This window comes from Neofelis nebulosa, chromosome 13 (genome assembly GCF_028018385.1).
Source record: "Neofelis nebulosa isolate mNeoNeb1 chromosome 13, mNeoNeb1.pri, whole genome shotgun sequence".
NCBI classification, from domain to species: Eukaryota; Metazoa; Chordata; class Mammalia; order Carnivora; family Felidae; genus Neofelis; species Neofelis nebulosa.
The window spans coordinates 35,610,713-35,633,845 of record NC_080794.1 but is presented as its reverse complement, the minus strand read 5'-3'; the positions used below and the strand labels follow the sequence as shown (position 1 = coordinate 35,633,845).

Genomic DNA, 23,133 nt, shown 5'->3' with positions numbered 1-23,133 from the left:
GGTGGGGCTTGCAGAGCCTGGAAGGTGGGGATTTTGGCCTGGCAGCAAGTGTTTACAGAGTGTCCGGGATGTGTCCAGGCCTGTCCTGGGCCCTGGGGGTGGGTTGGGGAGTTCAAAGTTATCAATGAGACCAAGGCAGCCCCGAGGAGCTAAGACCAACCCTACAAGTCAAAACATGTACTATGTACCCAGGGCCCTGCACAGGTAGGCCCTCAAAAAATGAAGTCACTGACAGGTTGAATACCTTTTGGGGGATGACTGGGGGGCTAATTCTCAGCAGTGAGAATTGCTGGCAGTGCTTGGCTTCTAACATCTACCTGTGGAGTGCCAACTCTGGGCCGCCTTTATGTGACCACCTCCTGTGATCGTCATTCTCCCCTTCACAGAGTAGGAATGGCCCAGGGGGCAAAGTCAGTCCACAGTAAATTAACGGAGGCAGGGGGTGAGGGCTGAGGTCTGACTTAGCTGAGAGGGGGAGGGAACGATGCATTCCAGTGGGCACCCAGGAGCCCAGTGTTCTGGGGAGACTGGTGTGCCAGCCCATTAGCGTGACGAGCAGGGCAGCTCTGGCCACTCAGGTGGAAGGCTGTGTCCTCGGGCCCAGGGAGGGGGCGATGAGGCAAAGCCTCATCTAGGTGTCTTAGGAGCCGAACCCCGGAAGGAGGGCAGGAAACGGCGACGGCACAAGTAGGGGAAGGGCAGAGGGAGAGAATCCCAAGCAGGCTCCACATGGTCAGCACAGAGCCTGATGTGGGGCTCGAACCCATGAACCGTGAGGCCATGACCTGAGCTGAAACCAAGAGTCAGCATCCTCTCTGCTTTGTTCCCTCTCTTCTTTTTTCTTTAAGTTTATTTAATTTATTTTTGAGAGAGAGAGAGAGAGAGAGAGAGAAAGAGCACGAGTGAGGGAGAAAATCCCAAGCAGGTTCTGCACTGTCAGCACAGAGCCTGATGTGGGGCTTGAACTCGTGAACCGTGAGATCATGATCTAAGCCGAAATCAAGAGTCAGACACGTAACCAATGGAGCCCCCCAGGCACCCCTGTCCTCCTTCTCTGCCTCCTCTGTACTCAGTCCCTCCTTCCTTGTAAGCTCAGTTTGCTATTGGCCATCCAGACCTTTCTGGCCCTTCTGTCCATGCGCTTTGATCTCTGGCTCTCCTTATCACATGCCCCACTTTCAGATTTCGTCAATAAATGCCAGAAAGCAGATTATCCGATTGAGCCCATCATCTTCTCATGCCTTGCTACAGCTGGAACGTGTTTTCAGAGCAGCCATGGTCAGGGTGGGTTCATTTAGGCTGGGAGAAGACCTACACTGCTGTCTGGATTGCACCCCAGGCTGCTGTCAGCTGAAGCTGTGAGTGTAGGTGCAGTGAGGGCCTGGGGCCACCAGTGTTTACAGGACAGAGGCAGAGTGGGAGCCTGCAAGGGGGCTGAGAAGAGACCAGCAGAGGCACAGGAAGAAAACCAGGGAGGCTAAGACCTAGCTCACCAGTGTCCCTCTTCCTCCTGGGTATGTGCTAGACTGCATTTCGTGGCCACTCTCACAGGTGTGTCCATGAGTTCCAGCTCACGGCATGAAAGCAGAAGGGAGGTGCACCACTTCCAGGCCTCGCTAGAACAACCGCTGTGTACTAACCCCTTCCCCTGGTGGGAATGGAGGTGACCCCTAAAAGAGACTTTGGAAGCCTCTTGTTAAAGATGGACTCTGTCTGTCTGGTCCCTGGATGACTGTGTGCAGCCCATAGGCCTGGTGTTGCTACCCAGGCAAGAAAAGCACTTCTTTTGTATTTGAGCCATTAGATTTGGGGGTCTCTTTGTCACGTAGAAGAAGCTACCCTCGTGAATGTAGTCTGTCCCCAGCTGGAAGCACTATAACCAAGCCACATTTTGGGGGAAAGATGAAGAAACAGATTCCTCCTGTCCTCCTTTGAGGCTTTTGAATTCAGCTGGAAGCACAGAAGGAGAAGGAAAACACTGGGTTTGCCAGGGTTAAGGGTCACCTCTTCCTCCAGTGGGGATATGTCGTCTGTTTCTCCCAGCCCCTGGTTGACCCCAGTACCCTGGAGCTCCTCCCAGCCCTGGGGGGCCAGCAGTCAAGTCACCTGTTGTCAGGAAATCTGAGCTCATGACTGAGAGCCAGCAAAGCTCCCTTCTCTTAGATTCTGTGACGTGAGACAGTCTGTCCACCATTCCTGCTAATCGTTAAAGTTCCATACTGCCAGTGTTTCTGCGTCCAAACCATACTTTCCTACTACCTCTGGCACTTGCAAATTCAAAGGCAAAAGTCCTTTGTTAGAAGGCAAGGAGCCCCGGTTTTCAGTTCCAAGGCTCCGAGTTCCACAACTGTTGAGTGGGAAGAGAGGAGCGGTGTGGGGTGAGTGGCCTGAGGAAGTGAGTATGGGGTTGCTTTTTGGACTGATGACAATGTCCCTGAGTCAGATAACGGTGACGGTGGCACAGTGTCACATCACTGAACTGTACGCTTGAAAAGAATGGATTTAATGGTATGTGAATTATATCAAGAACCCCCCCCCCCCCCACATTTATCTATGCAAACATTAGTTTGCACTCCTAGGGAACCAGGTGCTGGGATGGATGCCAGATGCCGGGGACCCAAAGTCCAGCAAAGCAAGGTCTTTGCCCCAGAGAGCAGGTCAATTGTGACTGTTGCCCTCCTTGGTGTCAGTTTAACCTCAGCCCTACTTTTCTCTAGGAGTGTCAGGAGGGAAAAAAGGAGATAAAAGCTATTTGGAAGTTTGCAAAGCCCATGACAAATGGAAGGCTTAGGACATCCAAGCTGTGGCTCTCTGATGGTTCCCCAAAGGCCAGGATTAGGACATGGCTCAGAGGGCCATGAGCACTCTGCGTGGTTGCTTTTCTGTGGCCGCAGGGGCTGAGAGACGGAGGTAGAGACTCCCACACCTCTGAATCCCTTCCTTCAGCGCGATTTCAGGTGGCAGGGTGCCAGCCAGGATAGGAGAGAGGCAAGGATTCCAAAGAACTGGAAGGTGCAGCCTGGGCTATGCAGGCTAGTAATGTGAGTCGGGTGCTCATGGGAGGACACCAGTTTCCTTCTCAGCTCAGGATGGTTCTGGGCACCAATGTGTTCTAGGTGGAATTGATCACAACCCTTCCCATACCAGGAGTATTGGATACAAGGCCCTTGGCCACAGCTTTTGGAAAAGGTACAAAACAGGTCACTGCTAGTGTGAACGTTCACGAAAGCTGGGAAGACGAAGGGCAGTATTCTGGGAACCAGGAAGCTGCCAACATACCCTGTAGCCTTGGGCAAGCTAATCTGCCCACATAAAACACCTATAATGAATGGCTAAGTGCGAATACTTGCATTAAATAGATGAAGACGGCTCATCTGTCACCCAACTGGCTACATCCTACCACCAGGTTCGCATCATTGGGTTTCTCTCTAGATCCTAGCCAAGCCCCTTTGTCTCCAGGACTGCCCTGCTGACTAGTTCCCCAATTTCAGGGAGCCCTGCCATTTCCCGATCCTTTCACCACAAAACAGAACTCAGACCTGTCACTCTCCTGCCTAAAGCCCTGCGGTGGTATCCCATTGCCCTGGGGATGACACGACCCCACCAGGTCTGTACACCCTGCCCACGCTGGGCCACCCTGTCCTGTGACCGCCTCCACCACGCCCCCGCTGTTAGCTCTTTGTCCTGCCTCTGCGTCTTTGCACACCCAGAGCACGGCTGCCTTCTCTCCGCCCTCGTCCAACTCCTCATCCTTGGGGAGAGGCCTTGGCAAGCTTCCTTTATCCCCAGTCCTCGTAGTGCGGTTAGCGATACAGGTTATGTGTATTTACTATTTGTCTTTCCCCGGAATGTCAGCTCCGCGGAAGGCAGACACGGCGTCTGTTTTGCTCTCCATCCCGACCCCCCCTCGACCCCCCCACGCCGCGCACAGTGCCGGCGTTCAGCGGGTGCCCGGCGGCGCCTTTTGCCGAATTGCGATTTACAGGCGAGCAGCCGGAGGCTGGTGATCCGTCCGCTGTGGAGTCGCGCTGAGCTCTCGGAGCTTCCGAGGGCCTGGCAGACAGGCGGCCGAAGTCAGAGGCGTGGGGAAAGCGTTCCGGGCTTCGAGCGCTCGCTTGGGCCCGGGAGCGCTCGGCGTCGCCAGGGGTTGCTGGTGTCCGTGCCGCGGCCGCAGCTCCCCAGGCTCCCTCCGCGGGCGGGCACGTACCGAGCCACGCCCACGCCCACGCCCACCGGGAGGGGTCTGGGGCGCGCGGCAATCCCAGAGCGGACTGGCCGAGTGGTGCAAGGGGCGGGCTCTCGGGGCCCCGCCCCCCCGTGCGCCCGCCCTACAAGCGCCCAGAGGGGCCTCGCCGGGCCTGAAAGACCTGGCGGGTTGCGTCCGAGCTCCGGTGCGCGGGCGTTGTGGCCCTGGCGGGGGAGGGCAGTTGCTCTAGGTACCCGGCCCCGGCCTGCCCCACCCCAGTTCCCTCAGCACACGAAAACTGGGAGGCTTAGGCCCGGCGGCAAGGGTAGGGCAAACTCGCCTCCTCCCCGTCCGCCCCTCGAAACTTCTGAGGTCTTCCCAGGTAAGACGGGCTGCCCTCTCCACGCCCCCACCCTGGGAGTGCTCGCGGGTCACCTCTGGGTGGAAGCTAGTGTCACAGGGCAGGAGGAAAACCTCCGTCTGTAGGAAGGAAATCCCTCGGGTTACCCGAGCGCCCACAGTCTCCGGGGTGCCCTAGGAGGTCTGCTTCTCCACCCCCCCCCCCCCCCCCCCCATGAAGTCCCAGTTCCCGCGGGGACAAAGGCCAGTGGTCCCGAACTAACTCCGGTGGAGCTGGGAAGGCCGGGAAGCCTGAAGTCCACCCGGAGCTGCTTTTAGTGGGTGATGTCGGGCGTTTTCCTTCTAACACCACCCACTAAACTCACTGGCCTTTCCCCTCCAGCAAGAATCCTTCTGACCCTTGGATGTACAGTCGGGGTGGGGAGGGGAGAGGCCCTTGGGAGCTGATGATCCAGCAGGAGGACAGGCACTGGGCAGAGGGTCAGACAGTTTGGGAAGGGGTTTTCGGTGTCCCAGCCAGCTTCCTACCTTGTGTTCAAAGGCCAGCATGTACAATATGTAAATGTGTAAAATATCAGGGGGGCCTGCCCAGGCTGGTGTGTATAATGCGCATGACCACACTAGTGTCCAAACTCTCAGGCCCCCCTGCCCTCACCCTTGCGCCTAGAGAGGAGCCCTGGGAGGAGCGCTGGGTGAAACCCGGCGTCTGGAGGGCTTCTGCCTTAGGGGAGGAGACCCAGGCCCACTTGGGCCTGGCCTTGTTCAGGACTCCTTAGCGGTGAGGGGGTGGACCTGGGCTGAGCCCGTGTCCTCCAGGGCCAGCCAGGTCTTTGGCAGTGAAATGAAGAAGCCAGGGTCCAGACACAGGCAGTGAGCAGACTGTTGGTGGGGGTGTTTAGGGAACCACAAAGTGACTTGCTCCCAGGAGGGTATACAAGTTCCATGGCCTTGATTTTCTCTTTGAGTGTATGGAACACCTGAAGGAACATGTCGGCCCAGAGCTGCCCCGTGCTGGGCCATGAAAAGACAGCCCCTCTTCAGACTTTCTGTTCCTTCAGGAACTGGTCTTTTTTGGGTTATGTTCCGTGTGTGTCCCCTCAGGGGCCAGTCATGGAAGGCCAGCTCTCAGGCTGTCTAGTGAGGGAGGCTGCCTGCCCTTCTCCCTCCTGCAGGTAGGGAGGAGGTTCAGGGTGAGTCACACTCTAGTGGCCCCCTTATCCGAACTGCCATTATGGAAACATGGCTGTGGAGATCCACCCTTGATATGACTATGATGACTCAAAAAATGGCCTGTTTTATTTGTAATCTCTGTGAAGCAATGCTGGGGCAATGTCCTTGCTCTGATCAGAGCCCACATGGCTCCTGCTGTATTTCTGAAGCATGACCTCTTAACAGCTTTGGCATAAATGTGGCTTCCTTGCTTTTCAGTAGATTCCTAACAGCCCCTTGTTTGTGTTATTAGAGAAAAATCATCCTGTGGTCAGGCTGGTGTCCTTGGCAGAGAAAGTAGGATTGACTGAGAAAATACAAGTGTAAACCAGATTGTGTGTGTGCGTGTGTGTGTGTGTGTGTGTGTGTGTGTATGGGGGGGGGCAAAGGTAAAATATAGGAGTTGCTGGACATGTAGGAGTTGTTTTCGTGGATGTTCTTTTAGTTATTTTTATTTTGAGAGAGTGTGTGCGTGTGCTCATGTGCAAGCAGGAGAGGGGCGGGGGGGGGGGGAGGGGGGAGAGAATCCCAAGCAGGCACGGTGCCATCAGAGTGGAGCCTGACATGGGGCTTGAACTCACAAACCCTGAGATCTTGACCTGACCTGAAACCAAGAGTCAGACATTCAAGGACGCTCAACCGACTGAGTCACCCAGGAGCCCCTGGACGTTCTCTTATGCTGACATTCCTGAGTCTTGACAGATTTCGTTAAGAGTCTCTGGGGTCTCTCCCTTGGCTTGATGTTCGGTTCAGAATCAGACGGTGGGATTGGCAGTTCTTCAAACAGTTGAATCTAGAATTGCCCGACACCTAGCAATCCCACTCCTAGGGATATGTACTCGAGAGAATTAAAAACAAGTGTCCACACAAAAACTTTTACACAGATGTTCATAGCAGCGTTGTTCGTAACAGCCACCAGGTGGAACCAACCCAAATGTCTATCAACTGACAGATGGCGAAACAAAATGTGGTATCTTTGTATGATGGAATGTTAACCATAAGAAGGAATGAAGGGGCACCTGGGGGGCTCAGTCGGTTAAGCGTTCGGCTCTTGATTTCGGCTCAGGTCATGATCTCACGGTTCATGGGATGGAGCCCTGTGTCAGGCTGTGCCCTGACAGCGTAGAGCCTGCTTAGGATTCTCTCTCTCCCCCTCTCTCTCTGCCCCTCCCCTGCTTGTGCTCGCTCGCTCTCTGTCTCTCAAAATAAATAAACATGAAAAATAAAAAAAGGAGAAGGATTGAAATGGCGACGCATGCTACAGTTTGGACGACTCTTGAAAACACTATGCAAAGTGAAAGAAGCCAGTCACAAAAGGTATGGAATAGGCAGTCTATAGAAACCGAAAGATTAGTGGTTGCCAGCGGCTGGAGGGAGGGGGGGACGGGGAGTGAGTGCTAATGGGTAAGAGGTTATTTTGGGGTGATGCAGATGTTCTGGAATTAGATCATAGGGATGGTTGCACAACTTTATGAATGTACTAGAAACCGCTGAATTGTATACTTTAAAATTTTATAATATATGAATATCTCAACTTAAAAAAATAAATGGTAGGAGGCCTGCCCTGTTTTTAAACTCTTATTATTTCTGTAAAAATGACATACCCAGTTAAAAATATTCCACAAATACATGGGGCACCTGGGTGGCTCAGTTGGTTGACTTTGGCTTGGGTCTCAACGGTTTGTGAGTCTGAGCCCCACAGTGGGCTCTGCTCTGACAGCAAGGAGCCTGCCTCAGATCCTCTGTCTCCCTCTCTCTCTCCCCCTCCCTTGCCTCTCAAAAATAAATAAACATTAAAACAATATTTATAACACACACACAAAAAGTTCGAAGAAGAAAGTAAAAACATCACCTGGTGACCACTGTTAGCATTCTGGCTCAGAGTGCAGTTCTGGTCAGAGCGTTGAGGATTGAACTTGGACAAATTATTGAACTTGTTTCCAAAATGGGGACAAAACCCCACACCTGTTCAACACGGAGATACGGATAAAAGCACAAAGAGTTCTCGCTGATGTGATCATTACGTGTCTGTGCGTCTGTGTCTGATTTGCACACACCGTGGGATTAGGCTTCGCGTGCCTATTACCTAACTTTTTATGGATAGCCTTTTTCTCCCCGCTAAGACTTTATGTTTTTATTTTTTTATTTATTATTAAAAAAATTTTTTTTTAAGTTTTACGTATTTATTTTGAGAGAGAGAGAGGGAGCGAGCGGGGGAAGAGCAGAGAGAGAGGGAGAGAGAGAAAATCCCAAGCAGGCTCAGCACCGTCAGTGAAGAGCCCGATGCGGGGCTTGAACTCACGAACCGCCGAGTCCATGACCTGAGCCAAAACCAAGAGTTGAGCGCTCAACCGACTGAGCCACCCAGGTGCCCCTAAGACTTTATGTTTTTGGAGTAGTGTTAGGGGCACAGCAAAGTAGAGGGGAGGGTGCAGAGATTTCCCCCGTGCCCCCTGCCCCTACACAAATATGGCTTCTCCCATTGGCAACACCACTTTTCCAGAGTGATACATTTCTTAGAGTTGATAAACCTGCATTGACATAATCATCCAGAGGCCATAGGGTTAACTCTTGGTTCTGTACATTCTATGGGTGGGGACTAGCCATGGGCAGAATTTTCATGTGAAAAATCATCACTCTAAAAACAAATGGCTCCAGAATATTCCATCGTATGGGTGTATAATAGTGTCGTCTGCCATTTATGGAGGTTTCCATTGACTGATGGCATCTCCCATTTATTGAGGCCGTTTGCGCAGCCATCCTGCTATGTTAGCACATATAATTCAGCCTACACTTTTTGACCACCTTTAGGCTATGTAGCTGGGAAGGCAGGTCTATGACCTAAGCCCCTGGTTTCGGCATGCTGCAAATTAAGTTGTGCCTAGCAGGGTCTAGCTGTCCTTGGGGCTATGGGAGAATTGGCATTAGAATAGCCAAGGGAGGGTAGGCGTGTCGGAGAGTGTTGGGGAGGGGAGGCTGCTGGGGAGGAAAGGTGGAATGGGCTGGGGAGCTGCCAGCCTCCAGTCCCCAAGTGGGAGTGTCAGAGGCTAGGGGAGGGGTACAGATTCCAGGAGAGGCCTCAGGCGGTTTGGATTGTAAAAGAGCTTCCTCTTCCCTGGCGCAGCTTTGGCAGCCCCTTCTAGGCCTGGCTCTGCCCTCGGGCCCCAAACCTTCTACTGGGAGCTACGGGGAAGCAATTTGCTTTTATTGAGGGGTGTACCTAGTTGGGCAAGGCCAAGGTTAGGCTTCCTTTGGGGAAGCCAGTTGATGATCTGGGGGGTCTGAGGGAGCAGAGATTCAACTCCTTGGCCAGCCCACCGTCCATCAGGCTTATGCTGGGGTTGCTGGACTTTCTGCCCTGGGAAGGAGATTCTGGCCTAAGCTTTTCTTTGGTGGTGAAGGCCCCTGGCCCCGGCTGTTTTTCAAGGCTCCTCCTTGAGCTGCCCTGCGTGGTCCAGTGTGACCCAGCCCTTCCCAACAAGCTGTGTATCCTCTCTAGGGCCTGTGCCCTACTTGGAGGCAGAGTTCTCTGGTTTTTGTCCGACCTCCTTGCTGACTGCTGGCCCCAAGAGTAGGCTGGCACAGAGGGGGCTGTGTTGAAGGGGGCCGGTGAAATGTATCTCTTCCATAGCTTGCCTCACTGTCTGCCACATTCACAGGCCCTGCTCGGCTTCTGGTATCCTCTCCTGGCCTCTGGCTGGGTTCCTGGGCCCTCTTGGGTCCTGGCCTTGGGAGATATTCTTCTTCTGGCCCAGTTGGCAGATTCAGACTGATGAACACACAGGGGCCAACTCTGGACAGCCTTTCTGAGGGCCTGGAACAGTGAAGGTAGCGCTGCATGCTGGGGATTTGTCTTGGTCACAGCCCTGCTGAGGACTCAGTTTCTTCATCTGTAAAATGGGTGGGATGTACAATCCTTGATGCACTGGGAACCATTCAGCCAATGAGAAATAAAGTTAAATCTCTAATGATTTCCTGTGCCAAAGCTACCGGCTCTGCCGGAGCTGGGTTCTGTCTCCCCCAGGGGAGAAATGAGGCAGCGGGGATTTGAATGCCAATGAGAACGGTGCCTGGAGGTCCATCCAACCTTAAACTGCCTTCATAAGTAGGGGAAGATCCACGTCTTGGAAACTTACATGTGCAAGGACATTTCAGGGTGTCCCCTCCCATTACAGGCCCAGAGAGGGGAGGGGTTGTGCCCCAGGCCACACAGATGTTGCAGGGACGCATAGTGGCCTTCCAGCTGCCTGTAGTGCTGAGAGGGTCCCAGATGGCCTGGAACGTGCTTCCCCATCGAGCCTTTTGACAGCTTGCTGTCTGTCCTTCAAAGTTGCCCTGAGTTCCAGTTTCTTACTTCTCTGCCTCCCCTCCCCCTGCTTCCCCAAAACACCCCTTCCCTGAAGCCCACAGCAGCTGTTGGCCTCTCCTGCTGCTTTCTGCGTGCAGCTTTTGTGTAAGCTTTTGTTTCTTTCCTCAGCGTTTCTCTCCGGCAGCCTGGCTTATTTCTGCCTCTCCTTGGAGCCTGGCTCAGGCCAGGAGCTTTGCTTGCCTGTCGCCCCTGAGCCAGCATCTCCCGGCAGGATGCTCTCAGGATCTCAGCTGCGGTCAGGACTGCTCCCCACAAGGCTCCCACCCGAGTGAGCCCAGAGGCCTGGACCAGGAGCGCCCTTCTCCGGGGCTAAGCTGCTCTGGAGACCAGGCCCCTCGCCACAGCCCCAGGCCTGCCCCTCGGCTCTCCATGGAGGCACCAGGTGACCCAGGCCCTTGGGAGGGTGAGCCTCAGGGACAGCCTCCCAGACTGGCTAGGAGAGCTCAGGTAAACTGCTCTCTTCTTCTTTTTCCTTTGTGCTCAGTGGTTCGGTGCCTAGTGACCCCTGCCTCGGAAGTCCTCTAGCGTCCGCTTCAGTTCTGTGCCAAGCAGTGTGTCCCGAATCTCAGCTCCTCAGGGATTCAACCATAGTTGGTTCTCAGTCTGCCAGGAGCTGGTCAGGCTGCCCCAGTCCACGTGTGGGCGTCAGGGGCACACTCGGCCTGCAGATCTGGCTTCCGCCCTCTGCGGATGCTCTCACAGATGACCTGTCCCAGGCAGGGAGCAGGACCTCGCACCCCACTCCCTCTGACCGGAGTCTGCATGATGAGTGCTTCTCCCTCACCCTCCCTCCCTCACCTACCAGCAGGTGTTCTTCCTGCCCCCCTGGGGGATGTTGCTCAGCCATCTTGGAGCGCCTCTGCTGTCCCAGGAATGCTGGGGGCAGGGTGACTTGCCTACCGCAGGCCCCTCTTCAGGACCCCAATCATACCACACCCTGTTTGCACCTTGATTGTCATAACCTGCTAATTGATCTCCTTAGAGACCTGGGGTTCTCCCTCCTTAGACCTGGGGTTCAAGGCGGTGACCCGTGAGCCGGGCAGAATTGGTGTCCGCTTGGTGCAGTGCTTAAAGAATTTTGCTTAGTTCTTTTAACGTGGTCTGTGCGTGCCAGTTCCCCACGGGCGTGCCCACCGCTTCTCGTTGCTCTGTGCCTGCCTAGCGTCGCTCATCGACATCGTCCACCTCACCCTCTGAGTCTGCAAGTCCTGCCTTTACAAGGGCAGGGATGGTGTCCGTCCGTCTGTCTGTCTGTCTGTCTGTCTGTCTGCGATTACTGTGTCCACAGCACAGAGCGCGCCCCAAAGCAGCAACTCAGTTAATGCATGTTGCTGAGTGGACAACTATACTGAGTGAAAAAAGTGCACAACAATTTGGTTAATGTGGGCAAAAGTAATATTGAGGGTGCAGAGACTATCTCTGGAAGAATTCAGATAAACTCGGTAATAGCGGCTGCCTTGGAGGAGGGAGCTGGGTGGTTGGGGAATGGGATGGAATTAGGATACACCTTGTTCCTCTGGAATTTAATTCAAATGCCACAACATTGCAATTTCATTAATAGACAGTTACATACTTTAGAAAGATCAAGTCCCCGGGTGCCTGGCTGGCTCATTTGGTAGAGTACGTGACTCTTGATCTTGGGGTTGTGAGTTTGAGCCCCATGTCAGGTGTGGAGTTTATAAAAAAAAAAAAAAAAAAAAAAAAAAGGAAATAAAAAGATCAAATCTTGGCATTTGGGGACTTTCTTGCTGTGGACCACCCCTGCCCTCCCAGCTCTTGAGGCCCTTGACCCTAATGTGGTGTCTCCTCCTATCCCAGGAGCACCCGGTCTGAGATGGGGTCCCAGGTCTCCGTGGACGTGGGAGCTGTGAACGTGGTGGTCGTGGGTGGGGGCTTCGGTGGGATCGCCGCCGCCAGCCAGCTGCAGGCTCTGAACATCCCCTTCGTGCTGGTGGACATGAAGGACTCCTTCCACCACAACGTGGCAGCCCTCCGGGCCTCCGTGGAAAGCGGTAACAGCCTCTTTTCTGGGGCTTTCTTTGTGCGAACGGTCTTGTTAACCACTCTGGGTCTGGAGGGGTTTTCTCCACTTAGGGCACGGCCTGAATTCTGCCTTTAGACAAATTCCAGAGATTCTTAAGAAGGTCACTGGCCTTGGGGCGCCTGGGTGGCGCAGTCGGTTAAGCGTCCGACTTCAGCCAGGTCACGATCTCGCGGTCCATGAGTTCGAGCCCCGCGTCAGGCTCTGGGCTGATGGCTCGGAGCCTGGAGCCTGTTTCCGATTCTGTGTCTCCCTCTCTATCTGCCCCTCCCCCGTTCATGCTCTGTCTTTCTCTGTCCCAAAAATAAATCAAAAACGTTGAAAAAAAAAAAAAATTTAAAAAAAGAAGGTCACTGGCCTTAAGCAGCGCCCGTAGCAAGGCTGCAGAAGTAAGAGCTGGAAACTTCCCTGAGGACCTGGTGAGGCCCAGGCTGGTGCTTTTAGGGGGTGGTGGTATCCCGGGAATACCACTGACTCGGCTGTTTGGCCAAGGATACCCCTCAGGAAAGGTTCTGAGTTTTTGTGGCCTCCTATGGGCAGCTCACTTTTACTCTGTGACCTCCTCTGTGTCCATTCCCCAGGGTTTGCCAAAAAGACGTTCATTTCCTACTCGGAGACCTTTAAGGAAAACTTCCGGCAGGGGCTGGTAGTAGAGGTGGACCTGCAGAACCAGACGGTGCTGCTCGAGGATGGCGAGGTGAGCGTCCTGGGGGCTGACCCGACCCTCAGCTGGTTTTCGGGAGGCCCCCCACCCCCACCCCGGGGGCTGCGGCTGCCGGTGGGGAAGAACACGGCCGGTCTCAAGGGCTGAGAGAGTCATCTGTGGCCCCTACGTGGTGCCGGGTGGACAGCAGATGCCTCATAAGCAACGACCTGACCACAGCAGCCACAAGAGTGTGGTGGCACTTCTCCTCAGCCTTTCCTGTACGCCACGCACCGTCTTCAGCCTTCCTGAGTCGCACTTCGTGCCCACCATGACTGTGAGGGCGGTGGTATAGCCTCACTTTACAGGGAGCTTGGTTAAGCGGCTCGCCCAAGATCCTACCCCTTGTGAGAGACTTCAGCCAGGACTTGAACCCAGGCTGTTTCACCCCAGGGTCTACGCTCTGAAAGCTGGGCTCCCAGACCAGGCCCGGGCCCGGCCAGCCTGTGGGGGCGCTCCAGGCTGTGTAGACTCGGTCATGTAGGTACACACGTGATCCCACATCCCCCGGATTGGGAGGTGACTGGGGCAGAGGTCTTCGCTCGTGTCTGCAACCCCCAGCCCCGGGTGGAGCCCACGGCCTGGTACCTGCAGCGACCAGAGGTCCCTCAGTGAGCTGCCGTGTGTCGTATTAAGGGTCACCTCCAGTCTGGCCCTCTGCTCTATTCAAAGCTCAGGGGGGACTGGAGAGAGGGGACTCCATCTCTGTCCTCAGTGATTTAGTGTGACTCGGGCTTTCTTGAATTAATTTTCGGGCTGGGGAATCTCTTGGTTGGAAAGATGACCGAGTCTCCTTGTCCTGTGGTTTGGGCCACGGGGAAGGGGCTGAGTGGGACACAGCCCCTCCGTTCTCCCTTCCCCCAGAGCAGCTGTGGTTTTGTCAGCCTTATGTATTTAGGCTCCAAATGATTTCCCTCGTTCCCTCCCTCTCTCCCTTTTTTTTTTGGCTTGTAAAATCCCTAGGAAATTCTAAACTGACTCCACATGGGAAGTTCGAGTCCTGCTTATCGCCACGAGTAGCTTCCTGTCCCTGCTCACCTGCCCGCTGCGTGGGGGTGCATCCCTCCCGTTTCCGTGGGGGGAGGAGGCTCTGGCAGGAGGTACAGGCCGCTTCCTTAGGTGTATCCCGGGGTTCTGGTGCTACCCCGTGGCTGGGCAGTGTCGTGATTTTGCTCCTTTCAGAGGAGGGCGGCCTCAGTGTGCCCAGAGGGGCCTCCCCGACCTGGTGCCTCTTGCCCAGCGGCCTGATGGCATTCAGTAGTAGCCCGGGGCTGCCCTCACTTCCTTTCCCTTGCGCCCTACAGGCCCTGCACTTCTCACATCTTATCCTGGCCACTGGCAGCACCGCGCTCTTTCCGGGCAAGTTTAACCGGGTGGCCAGCCGGGAGGTTGCTATCCAGGCCTACGAGGACATGGTGAAGCAGGTGAGCCGCCCGTTGGCCAGGGTGGGCTAGCGAGGGCCAGGTGGACCCCCAGGAGGGTGGGACCACTATGGCGAGGCCCGGGTGCAGCCGTGAAGGTGGGGTATTACTAGGGAGAGACTCCCTGGGGGGAGGCCTTTGTTCCTGTCATCGAAGTCTGGACATGAGCACCCCAGACCTCACACAGTGACTGGTGTGGGTCCCCGACTTGTCTCTGTTGGGGTCCCGTTTGCACAAGGCTTTGTGTTTCACAGAGCGGGCTCGGATCCATGATCGCAGGCAGCTTTCACTGAGAGGTGGGCGGGCGGGGTCCGGCACCACTGGGGTGAGGAGTGGAGACCCAGAGAAGGATCCCGAGGCGGCTGCTACCGTGTGACTGTGGCCAGGCCCTGCCCTCTCTGCCCAGCCGCTGAGGAGCCTGGGGAACCTCTCTTGCGTCGTCAGGGACAGACGTGAGTGTCAGGGTCGGGATCCCGGCTGTGAACTCAGGCAGACCTGGGCCGCGGTCACCTGCCCCTGGGCCGCGGTCACCTGCCCCTTGGGGCTGATGCAAGAATCGAGGGAGCAGACGCAGGGAGACGGTCGGCCCCGTGGAAGCACATTTGAATCCCAGACTCGGAAAGGCTTCTGTTCTCTTCTCGGGGCCAAGGGGCCCACGCCCTGGCCGAGCCACGGGGAGGACTGGGTCTGAGGGCGCGTGTTACGCTTCCTTCCGCTGCAGGTCCGGCGCTCGCGGTCCGTGGTGGTGGTGGGAGGCGGCTCTGCCGGAGTGGAGATGGCGGCAGAGATTAAAACCGAATTCCCCGAGAAAGAGGTGGGCGTGCGGCCTTGTCTTTGCACTCGGGGCCCAGCTTCTCTGCGCATCGGCCTGGGTGGTAGTGCTCTGCGAACTTGGAGCGGGAACGCGTGTTTCCGCGCCCTGCTCTCTACCGTGGGGCGGCCCCTCGAGTTCCTCTCTCGGAGAACCAGGGCCGGTGAGGGGTCCCGCCCTCCGGTCCAGCCAGGAGGCGTGAGGTGAACTCCCGTGTCCCCTGCCGTGTTCCAGCCTCTTGAGATACAAACGTAGACCTTGGTTCCCTCTTTTTGCTGGCCCGCAAAGACCCCTGCGGTGGGTGTTCCGTGTGAGGCAGGCAGCGGCTGTTTGGTCTTCAGGAGACCGTGGGCCTGGCCCTGGGTGGCTCCGAGAAAGGAACCTCACTGGCCGTGCTGGGGAAGGACTGGCCAGCACCCCCCCCCCCCCCCCCCCCGCCCGGGGACGGTGGCCTTGTTCCCTTTTACTGATGGAGGGGTGGAGAAGCTGCCTGGTCCCCTGGAGAGAAATAGGACACCCTGGCGGGATGTAGAGGCTCGGCCGAGGGCTGAGTGGTGGTGGGTGATTATGGGACCTCAATGCAAGAGCTTGCTTGCAGCTGATGCCGGACCAGCTTTCGAGAGCCACATGGGCCCTGTGGCTGTTCTTTTTCCCTAAGGAAGGGCGGGTTGGCTTTGAAAAGTAAGATCAATATGGACGAATTGAATTACATGGCTGTTCTGCGGCAAATTATTGGTAATTATTATGAGCGATTGATGTAAAAGTTTGTTAATTTTGATTTATGGGGTAAAGACCAGTCTGAGGTAGTTAAGTCAGTCAGTATGGCTTCCGTATGTTTATAACTGGTGGACAAATCCAGGTAATACTGGCCACCCTTTATTTGGCCCTCAGTATGTGCTTCATACCTGTTTTCCCGGTTCATCATTACAAATGTGCTAGGAACGGGACTGGATCCCTGTTTGACGGACTCTTTGGGAAGTGTAGATTGGGTATCTGAGATGAGGCTTCAACTCAGGCAGTCTGACTTTAAAGCCCAAGCTTCCGGGGTGCCTGGGTGGCTCAGTCGGTTAGGCGTCTGACTTCGGCTCAGGTCATGATCTCACGGTTTGTGAGTTTGAGCCCCGCACCGGGATCTGTGCTGACGGGTCAGAGCCTGGAGGCTGCTTCGGATTCTGTGTCTCCCTCTCTGCCCCTCCCCCTCTGCTCTGTCTCTGTCTCTGTCTCTCTCAAAACTAAACAAACATTAAAAAAAATGTTTTTAAAGCCCAAACTTTGAACATCATTCGGGGCTGCCCCCCACTTCCCTGTGCTCACCCAGACAGCAAGTAGACGTGCCTGCGAGTGCCAGTTTTAGAACCAACTTTAATGTCAATGTCAGCCTGAGTTGTAGTTAGAATGTCAATGGTTTATATATAGACTATAATTATAGGTGCCCGAGGTTGCCTGAAAATCGTTTTCCACGTGGCCCCGGGAGCGGGGTGGGGTATGGAGCACTGGTACATTCTGAAAGAGTCTTAGGCCAGGCGATGTGGGCTCCAGCCCAGCTCGCTGTGATCTGGTTCCGGCATTGGGCGGATTACTTCTCCAGGGCCTCAGTTTCCTCACTTGTAAACTGGCGGTTGGCGAGGAGGTAGAAGAGATAGACTGATGGCATTTTTAAGCCTCTTCGTGTGAACAGGAGACTCAGTGGCTCCTTCTCTGCTCTGTGGTCGTTTGTCCCAGGTCACTCTCATCCACTCCCACGTGGCCCTTGCCGACAAGGAGCTCCTGCCCTGTGTCCGGCAGGAAGCGAAGGAGATCCTGCTCCAGAAAGGCGTGCGGCTGCTGCTGAGTATGTGTGCAAGTCCCCCCGCCGCCCTGCCCCTCTGCCTGGCCCCGTGAGATGTGCCCAGAGGCTTGGTCCCTGCCCCAGCTGGAGGACCCTCGGTGTCCTGGGGTCGAACCTTGTTGTCCAGCTGGAGGCTCTGTGTGTCTTCAGACAGGCCAGAGGCCCTGGGACTTACAGGATTCCCCTGCCACGGAGGCAGCGCTGTCCTGACTATTGCTTTGGACACAGTGCAGGTGGTACCGGTTTGCTGAACGATTTAAGAAATCACCTAAAGGATCTGACCTGAATTATGACGACTCTGTGGTAGCGAATGGTGGGGTTTTTTTTGGTTTGTATTCAGAAAGTGGTGAGGAGTGTAGCCTTTGATGAGAGCAGGAGGGGAGGGCATCACCCAGCTCGTTCAGAGAGCCGGGCCCTAACCCCTGCGCTGTGACCACTCCGTTTCCGGGGCTCAGCGTCTGCGCTTTTCACAGGGAGGCGTGACGTTCCTGCTCCATGCAGACCCCTCCCGGCTCCTGGTCCCTTTGTAACTGGCTGTGCAGTACTGTGACCACCTTTGCTTTGAGGCAGTGTGGAAAGTAGGCTGGCTTCTGGACTTTTCTTGCTTTCACCTCAGTGGTGCGCCTGGAGAGCCTTCCTGCCTGGTTAGGATGATGTAGGTGACTCTCTGGGAGGTGTGGCGGAGGTCTTCCTCAAACAGCTTTTCCCAGAACGTCTTGGGAAACTCAGTTTCACTTTTGCACGCTGCTTCGGGGAACTTTCCTCCCTTTGGATCCTCTGGGGTGGCCGGAAGTCCACACTGCGCTTCTTGGGGCAGCAGGGTGGACTGGCAGAGGGGCAGCGGGGACGCCAGGAGCAGAGCAGTCGCCTAGTTGGGCCCCAACAGCCCAGGGCTTCCCGGGTCACCCTTGGCTTGGGCCCCAGCCCCCTGCCGGCCTCCTGCTCACAGATCTCCCTTGACAGGTGAACGGGTGAGCAACCTGGAGGAGCTGCCCCTCAACGAGTATCGAGAGTGCATCCAGGTGCACACGGACAAAGGCACAGAGGTGGCCACTAACCTGGTGATTGTCTGCAACGGTATTAGGATCAACAGCGCCGCCTACCGCAGTGCGTTCGGTAAGCAGGGGCTGGTGCCCACTCCCCGGGCCGCCTCACCCTTCAGTCGCTGCAGGCCGAGCAGGCCTCTCCACCAGGAATCAGGTCGCCATCCCTTCCCCCTCCATCCCAACCGCTCAGGTCTCTTCTGAATGGTGACATCAGACTTTAAGTTCAAGTCTGGATCCGCTCTTGTTGTGCCTTCTTTCGTTGTGGCCGCGACTTAACCCCGGGGTGGCCCAAGTGACGGGTCTTTCAAAATTGGAGCCCGCCCCCTTGTGGTGAGAGATGGGAGCCGGTTTCAGAGCCAAGGAAAGATCGATTGTTTCACTTTCTTGGTACCCGAAGGGGAGGAAATTCCTGGGTCAGGCCTTTTACTATTCACAGGTATGCCGTTCTCCCCAGGCCCCGATCCAGACATTTGGCCATTCAGCTTGGAATGACCATTTGGGGAGTAGAGGCAATCATGCGGCTTGAACTCTCCTGCTCACTGAAAGGTGAGAAGAGGCGGAGTCTTGGCCTCCCGTGTGTGAGCCAGAGACCGTGACTCTTCCTCGGCCCCGTGATTGCTGTGTCCCAGGTCCCTATCGTTTACTCCATAGCACCCTTCCTGGACAAGGAGCTCCTGTTTGGGTCCTACAGGAAAGAACTGGCCAATCACAGAAGAAGGAAGCTAGCCCCGGCCATGAGTAGGGGTAGGATTGAGTGCTTATAATGCACAGAGATCCCAGAATTTTACACCCATTGGTCTTAATGTTATATTTTCTTTTTTTTTTTTTTAATGTTTTATTTTTGAGAGGGGCAGGGGTGGACACACGGGAGGGACAGAGAGAGAGAGGGAGACAGAGGATCCGAAGCAGGCTCTGCACTAAAGGCTCTGCACCGTTAGCACAGAGCCTGATGCAAGGCTTGGACTCACGAGCCGCGAGATGATGACTCGAGCCGAAGTCGGACGCTTAATGACTGAGCCACCCAGGCGCCACTTAATGTTACATTTTCAAAGATAATTCTTTTAAGCCCCTTAAAAAGAAAAGTTTAGCATTTTCTAGAGCCCTACATTTACTTTCAGAATCTGATCCGTGTTCAGAAGGAAATTCAAGACTTGGTTAAGTTGCAGCTTGATCACTGTAAGGTAATCAGCGTTAAGCACGGTAACTTAGAGCATCAGATGCATTATATAAGGTGGTACTTTCTGTCTTTCTGACCAGTTTCCAACCCGGAATAGTTACCTGGCCTCTGCAGGAAGAGTTCTGAGATGGGGACTTTAGGCAGACATGAATTGGGTGGCCTGCTCGCCTCCTGAGGCCGTGCCCCTGGAGGGCGGCCTAGCGGGCACCAGAGGCCATCTTCACTGTGCCCCCGAGGCCGCTTGACACGGCAGCTCGGGAGCCTGGTTTCAGGGTTGGCTCTTCCTGGCAGAAAGTCATCTGGCCAGCGATGGCGCTCTGCGAGTGAACGAGTATCTCCAGGTGGAGGGCTGCAGCCACATCTATGCCATCGGCGACTGCGCAGATGTGAGGGAGCCCAAGATGGCCTACCACGCCGGCCTCCACGCCAACGTTGCCGTGGCCAACATCGTCAACGCCAGGAAACAGAGGCCCCTCAAGGCCTACAAGCCAGGTGAGGAAGCCCCAGGTACTTCTCGGTTTGCGGAGAGCTGGGTTAGACGCGGTGAAGCCTTTGCGAGCTTTCGGACGAAGTGGGCCTAGAACACCCTCTGAAGGCTGGCGATGGAAGCGTCCCTCTGGAGCTCGTTAAAAATAAGTCGGGACTCACCCGTCTTCCTAAAAGTCATACGCGTTTCCCTGTCCTCAGACCGAAGGCCCCGGGGAGGACTGTGCTCTAGGGATGGCAGGCCCGCGAGTGGTGAGCGGGAGTCGAGCGTGTGTGCACGTGTCTGCTCCACAGGCGCGCTGACGTTCCTCCTGGCCATGGGGAGAAATGACGGCGTGGGCCAGATCAGCGGCTTCTATGTGGGGCGGCTCATGGTTCGGCTGGCCAAGAGCCGGGACCTGTTCGTCTCCTCGAGCTGGAAGACCATGCGGCAGTCTCCACCCTGAGCGGGAGCTGGGCCGCCGCCAGGTGAACGGATTGCTTGACCAGAGGTACCCACCTGACAAAGGCCAAAGAGCAAAGGCTCGTTTCCTAGAGTAAGGTGCCAGTGATGGACTGACCAGAAACCCACCTTACAGAAAACCAAAACCGGGAGAGAAAGAGAGAGCCGGAGAGGGAGAGAGAGGGGCATTAGAAAAGACACCCCCTAGAGGATGCTTTCTGGGGTTGGAGAGGTCGGCTTGCAGTTGTGCTGGCTGAGGGGTTCGCCTGGTCCTGGGGAGGGCATAGCCAGCCTTCTCTACCCCGGGCTCTTCGTGTGTGTGTGTGAATGCACGTGTTGGCATTCAGGACTCTCAGAGCAAGAGAGAGCAGGCTCTCCTGGTGGCTGAAATCCTGTCTTATTAGGGCAGGCAGGGGAACCTGCATGGTGGGACCATCTAAGGAGTGGGATTTGGGGTCGAGATGGTCTGCACCCCGAGCCTCTCCCATCAGATCATGGGTGGGGAAGCCTGTGCATTCTTCGACACCCAGGTTGTTAATAGGAGCCTAATTTTAAACTGTTAGTCCCTGTAATCTTTAATCTTCACAAAACTTTATATATTTCCATTTCTAGGTCCCGATGATATACCATAGGTTACATTTAAGAAGAGTTAGATAAATTTCCCTCCCGGTTAGCCTATCCTAACAGAGAGTGAGTTTTTCCAAAGCTAACAGGTTAAGACAGAAGCCTGGCCCGCCAGCCACTGGACATGTTAAGGAAAGGCAGCCGAGCTAATGGGACCCTTGGGTGGGTTGCCACTGGGCTGGTGTTCAGGGAGCGGAGCGGGGCTCAACATGCTTCTAGGCTGCCGTCACGGTCAGTTGTGCAAGGTACAAAACTCCGGCTGATGCTGGGGGTGGGGGACCCTGTGGGAACCTCTGGGGTTTTGTGCTTCTGGTTTCCTGGCCAACCCCAGTGACATTTATGTGGAGGCCCAGCCGTGTGGCAATGCCTGCCACTGACCGTGTTAAGGCACATAAAGGACTCGTCTGTCTGGGAGAAGACTTCCAGTTGGGGGGAGGGAGTTTATTTTGGAAGACGTGGGTTAAATCTCCATAATGGAAGTGGTTGGTGATCTCACTGGAATAAATTCAGGCCCGGCTCACTTTTGATGGTGGCCTCTGGGTACTTGGCCAGAGTCCTTGGGACACCAGCCTCACCAGGGTTCTGAGTGCTCCCTGTCTGGGCTGTGGCCTGGGTCGGTTCCATTTGTTACCCAGGCCTAAGTGACACGCGTGCCTCTCTCCCAAAGGATGACTACCCCACCGGAGGCTTCACCCAGGGCTCCGTTCCTGTGGGCCACGGCCAACCAGGCTCCCCTTCTGGAAGCAGGACCTGCTGCCTGAGAGACAAAGGCTATTCTGTGCTGTCTGACCTGGGGACTAGCAGGGTGGGAGTCTTGGCTCATTAGTGACAGGCCTTGTCCTATTTATAACATTTTACAAGTGTCCCCCCATGGGGACATGGTTTTTCCAAACTGAGGAAAATATTGCAATAAAAGAATATGTTGTAAGAAAGACACTGGATCTTCTGTGTTTTTTTTTGTTTTCCTTTCATTTTCTTTTTCTTTAAAAAAAAACAAAACAAACAAAACCAAAACAAAAGCCTGAAGCAAAATCTTTTTAGGAGTAGATACAGATATTATTGGGCGGGGTGGGGGCACTAAAACAGAAAAGAAAAGCACCAGTGGGACGCCTCTCTCATTTTCTTCTCTCCATCACTGAACACAGACAGCCAACAAAGCCCAAGTCACTTTTATGCCCTCTTCCCTTGCAAAAAGGAGAAACAAGGTTTTAAGAATTTTGAAAGGATTTTTTTTGTGTGTGTGTAAAAGTCAATGCTATAAATCTAAAACGAAGTCTGTTTTTTAAAAAAGTTCTAAAACAACAGGAAGAAAACACATGGAAAGAAACCCCTCGTGGAGACCTGGTTAATTACAGACTGAGGCTCTTTGAAACGAGAATATAAAATGCAGAGGGCTCCTTCCGTGGGCGGGACCTGCTCCTGCGGCCTCTGCTCCCCGCTTCCCTGCCAGCTGCCCTCCGCTCCCCTGCCGTCACACTTCCTCTCTCCTTTTACAAAATAAAACCCCACTCCTGTGACTTCGATCCTCCGGCCGGGCACGGGCACGGGGCGGCTACTTGGCATCGAGCTTGGCCATCTCCTGCACGTAGATGCCAATGCTCTCGCTGTCAAAGAGCAGGAAGTAGACATTCTTCAGCGAGGATGCGCTCGAGTCGTCGAAGTGGGCCGAGATGGCTTTGAGGGTCACCTGGGCTGCCGTCTGTTTGGGGAAGCAGTTTCTGTGCCAAAGGAAGAGAAGAGCTGACGTTACTTTGGTTCCCGGGACCCGCGGGTAACTCCGCTCTCAGCCTGGGTTTGGGGGGAAGCGGCCTCTTCTTATCTTTGCTTCCGTCTCCCGGGGTCTCACTGGGTGTAGGCTGGGCCACTATGGTCTTTGGTTGTCCTCACGGGGACATCCCGGGAGTGGGACAGGCAGGAGACGCTGTCCCCACTTTACAAGAGCCACGCTGGCTCAGTCGAAGTCACAGGGCTGGCCGGTGGGCAGTGCCTCCTGCTTGGACGAATCTGTGGTGCCTGCCTCGAGTCGAGTGGGGTTTTAAAACCACGACCAACTCAGCATTTAAGCATAGCTAGGCTTTATTAGCTCCCTCAACACTGCTTTACAATGTGGGGGCGCCTGGGTGGCTCAGTCAGTTAAGCATTCGACTTCAGCTCAGGTCATGATCTCACAGTTCGTGGGTTCAAGCCCCGCGTTGGGCTCCGTGCTGACAGCTTAGAGCCTGTTTCTGCTTCTGTGTCTCCCTCTCTCTCTCTGCCCCTCTCCCGCTTGCCTCTGTCTCTTTTTCAAAAATAAACATTAAAAAAAAAAACTGCTTTACAACGTCAGATCGTTAAAGGGCAGAAATGTGCACTCAAAAGCATGTCTTCATAATTCCTTTTTTGGGCACCTCGTGTGCCTTTCACTAACCCGTATGGACATGCCGCTGTAAG

The 23,133-nt window shown here is 55.0% G+C and overlaps 2 protein-coding genes across 9 annotated transcripts in view; one reads left to right on the top strand and one right to left on the bottom strand.

Annotated features, from left to right (window-relative positions):
• The first annotated feature begins 3,341 nt into the window (after positions 1-3,341).
• On the top strand, positions 3,342-21,639 carry AIFM2 (apoptosis inducing factor mitochondria associated 2). Of its 8 annotated transcripts, none has more exons than XM_058696570.1 (12): positions 4,309-4,568; positions 6,988-7,072; positions 11,943-12,136; positions 12,747-12,862; positions 14,173-14,292; positions 15,011-15,103; positions 16,823-16,931; positions 17,892-18,044; positions 18,626-18,718; positions 19,443-19,643; positions 19,932-20,105; positions 21,371-21,639. In XM_058696570.1, exons 2-11 carry the CDS (start codon positions 7,011-7,013, stop codon positions 20,081-20,083), a joined length of 1,293 nt encoding a protein of 430 aa, XP_058552553.1. In that variant the 5' UTR covers positions 4,309-4,568; positions 6,988-7,010; the 3' UTR covers positions 20,084-20,105; positions 21,371-21,639. The 8 variants fall into 8 exon arrangements, with proteins under 8 accessions (XP_058552557.1, XP_058552558.1, XP_058552555.1 ...); XM_058696569.1 differs by having other exon boundaries at positions 4,310-4,568; positions 19,932-20,128; XM_058696568.1 differs by having other exon boundaries at positions 4,310-4,568; positions 19,932-21,639.
• A 270-nt stretch (positions 21,640-21,909) lies between these two features.
• LOC131492784 (core histone macro-H2A.2) overlaps positions 21,910-23,133 on the bottom strand; it is a 59,041-nt gene continuing 57,817 nt past the window's right edge. Inside the window, exon 9 of the mRNA XM_058696578.1 lies at positions 21,910-22,421. Coding sequence (XP_058552561.1) covers positions 22,256-22,421 — 166 coding nt within the window. The 3' untranslated portion in view covers positions 21,910-22,255. The remainder of the gene's footprint in view (positions 22,422-23,133) is intronic.

Excerpts from the sequence above, each read along its gene's own strand:
- AIFM2 (XM_058696572.1), top strand. The coding sequence starts at position 3,590 with ATGACACGACCCCACCAGGTCTGTACACCCTGCCCACGCTGGGCCACC. Across the intron at positions 16,932-17,891 it reads AGGCGTGCGGCTGCTGCTGA|GTGAACGGGTGAGCAACCTG; the intron begins GTATGTGTGCAA and ends CTCCCTTGACAG. Across the intron at positions 18,719-19,442 it reads AGCCCCGGCCATGAGTAGGG|AAAGTCATCTGGCCAGCGAT; the intron begins GTAGGATTGAGT and ends TCTTCCTGGCAG.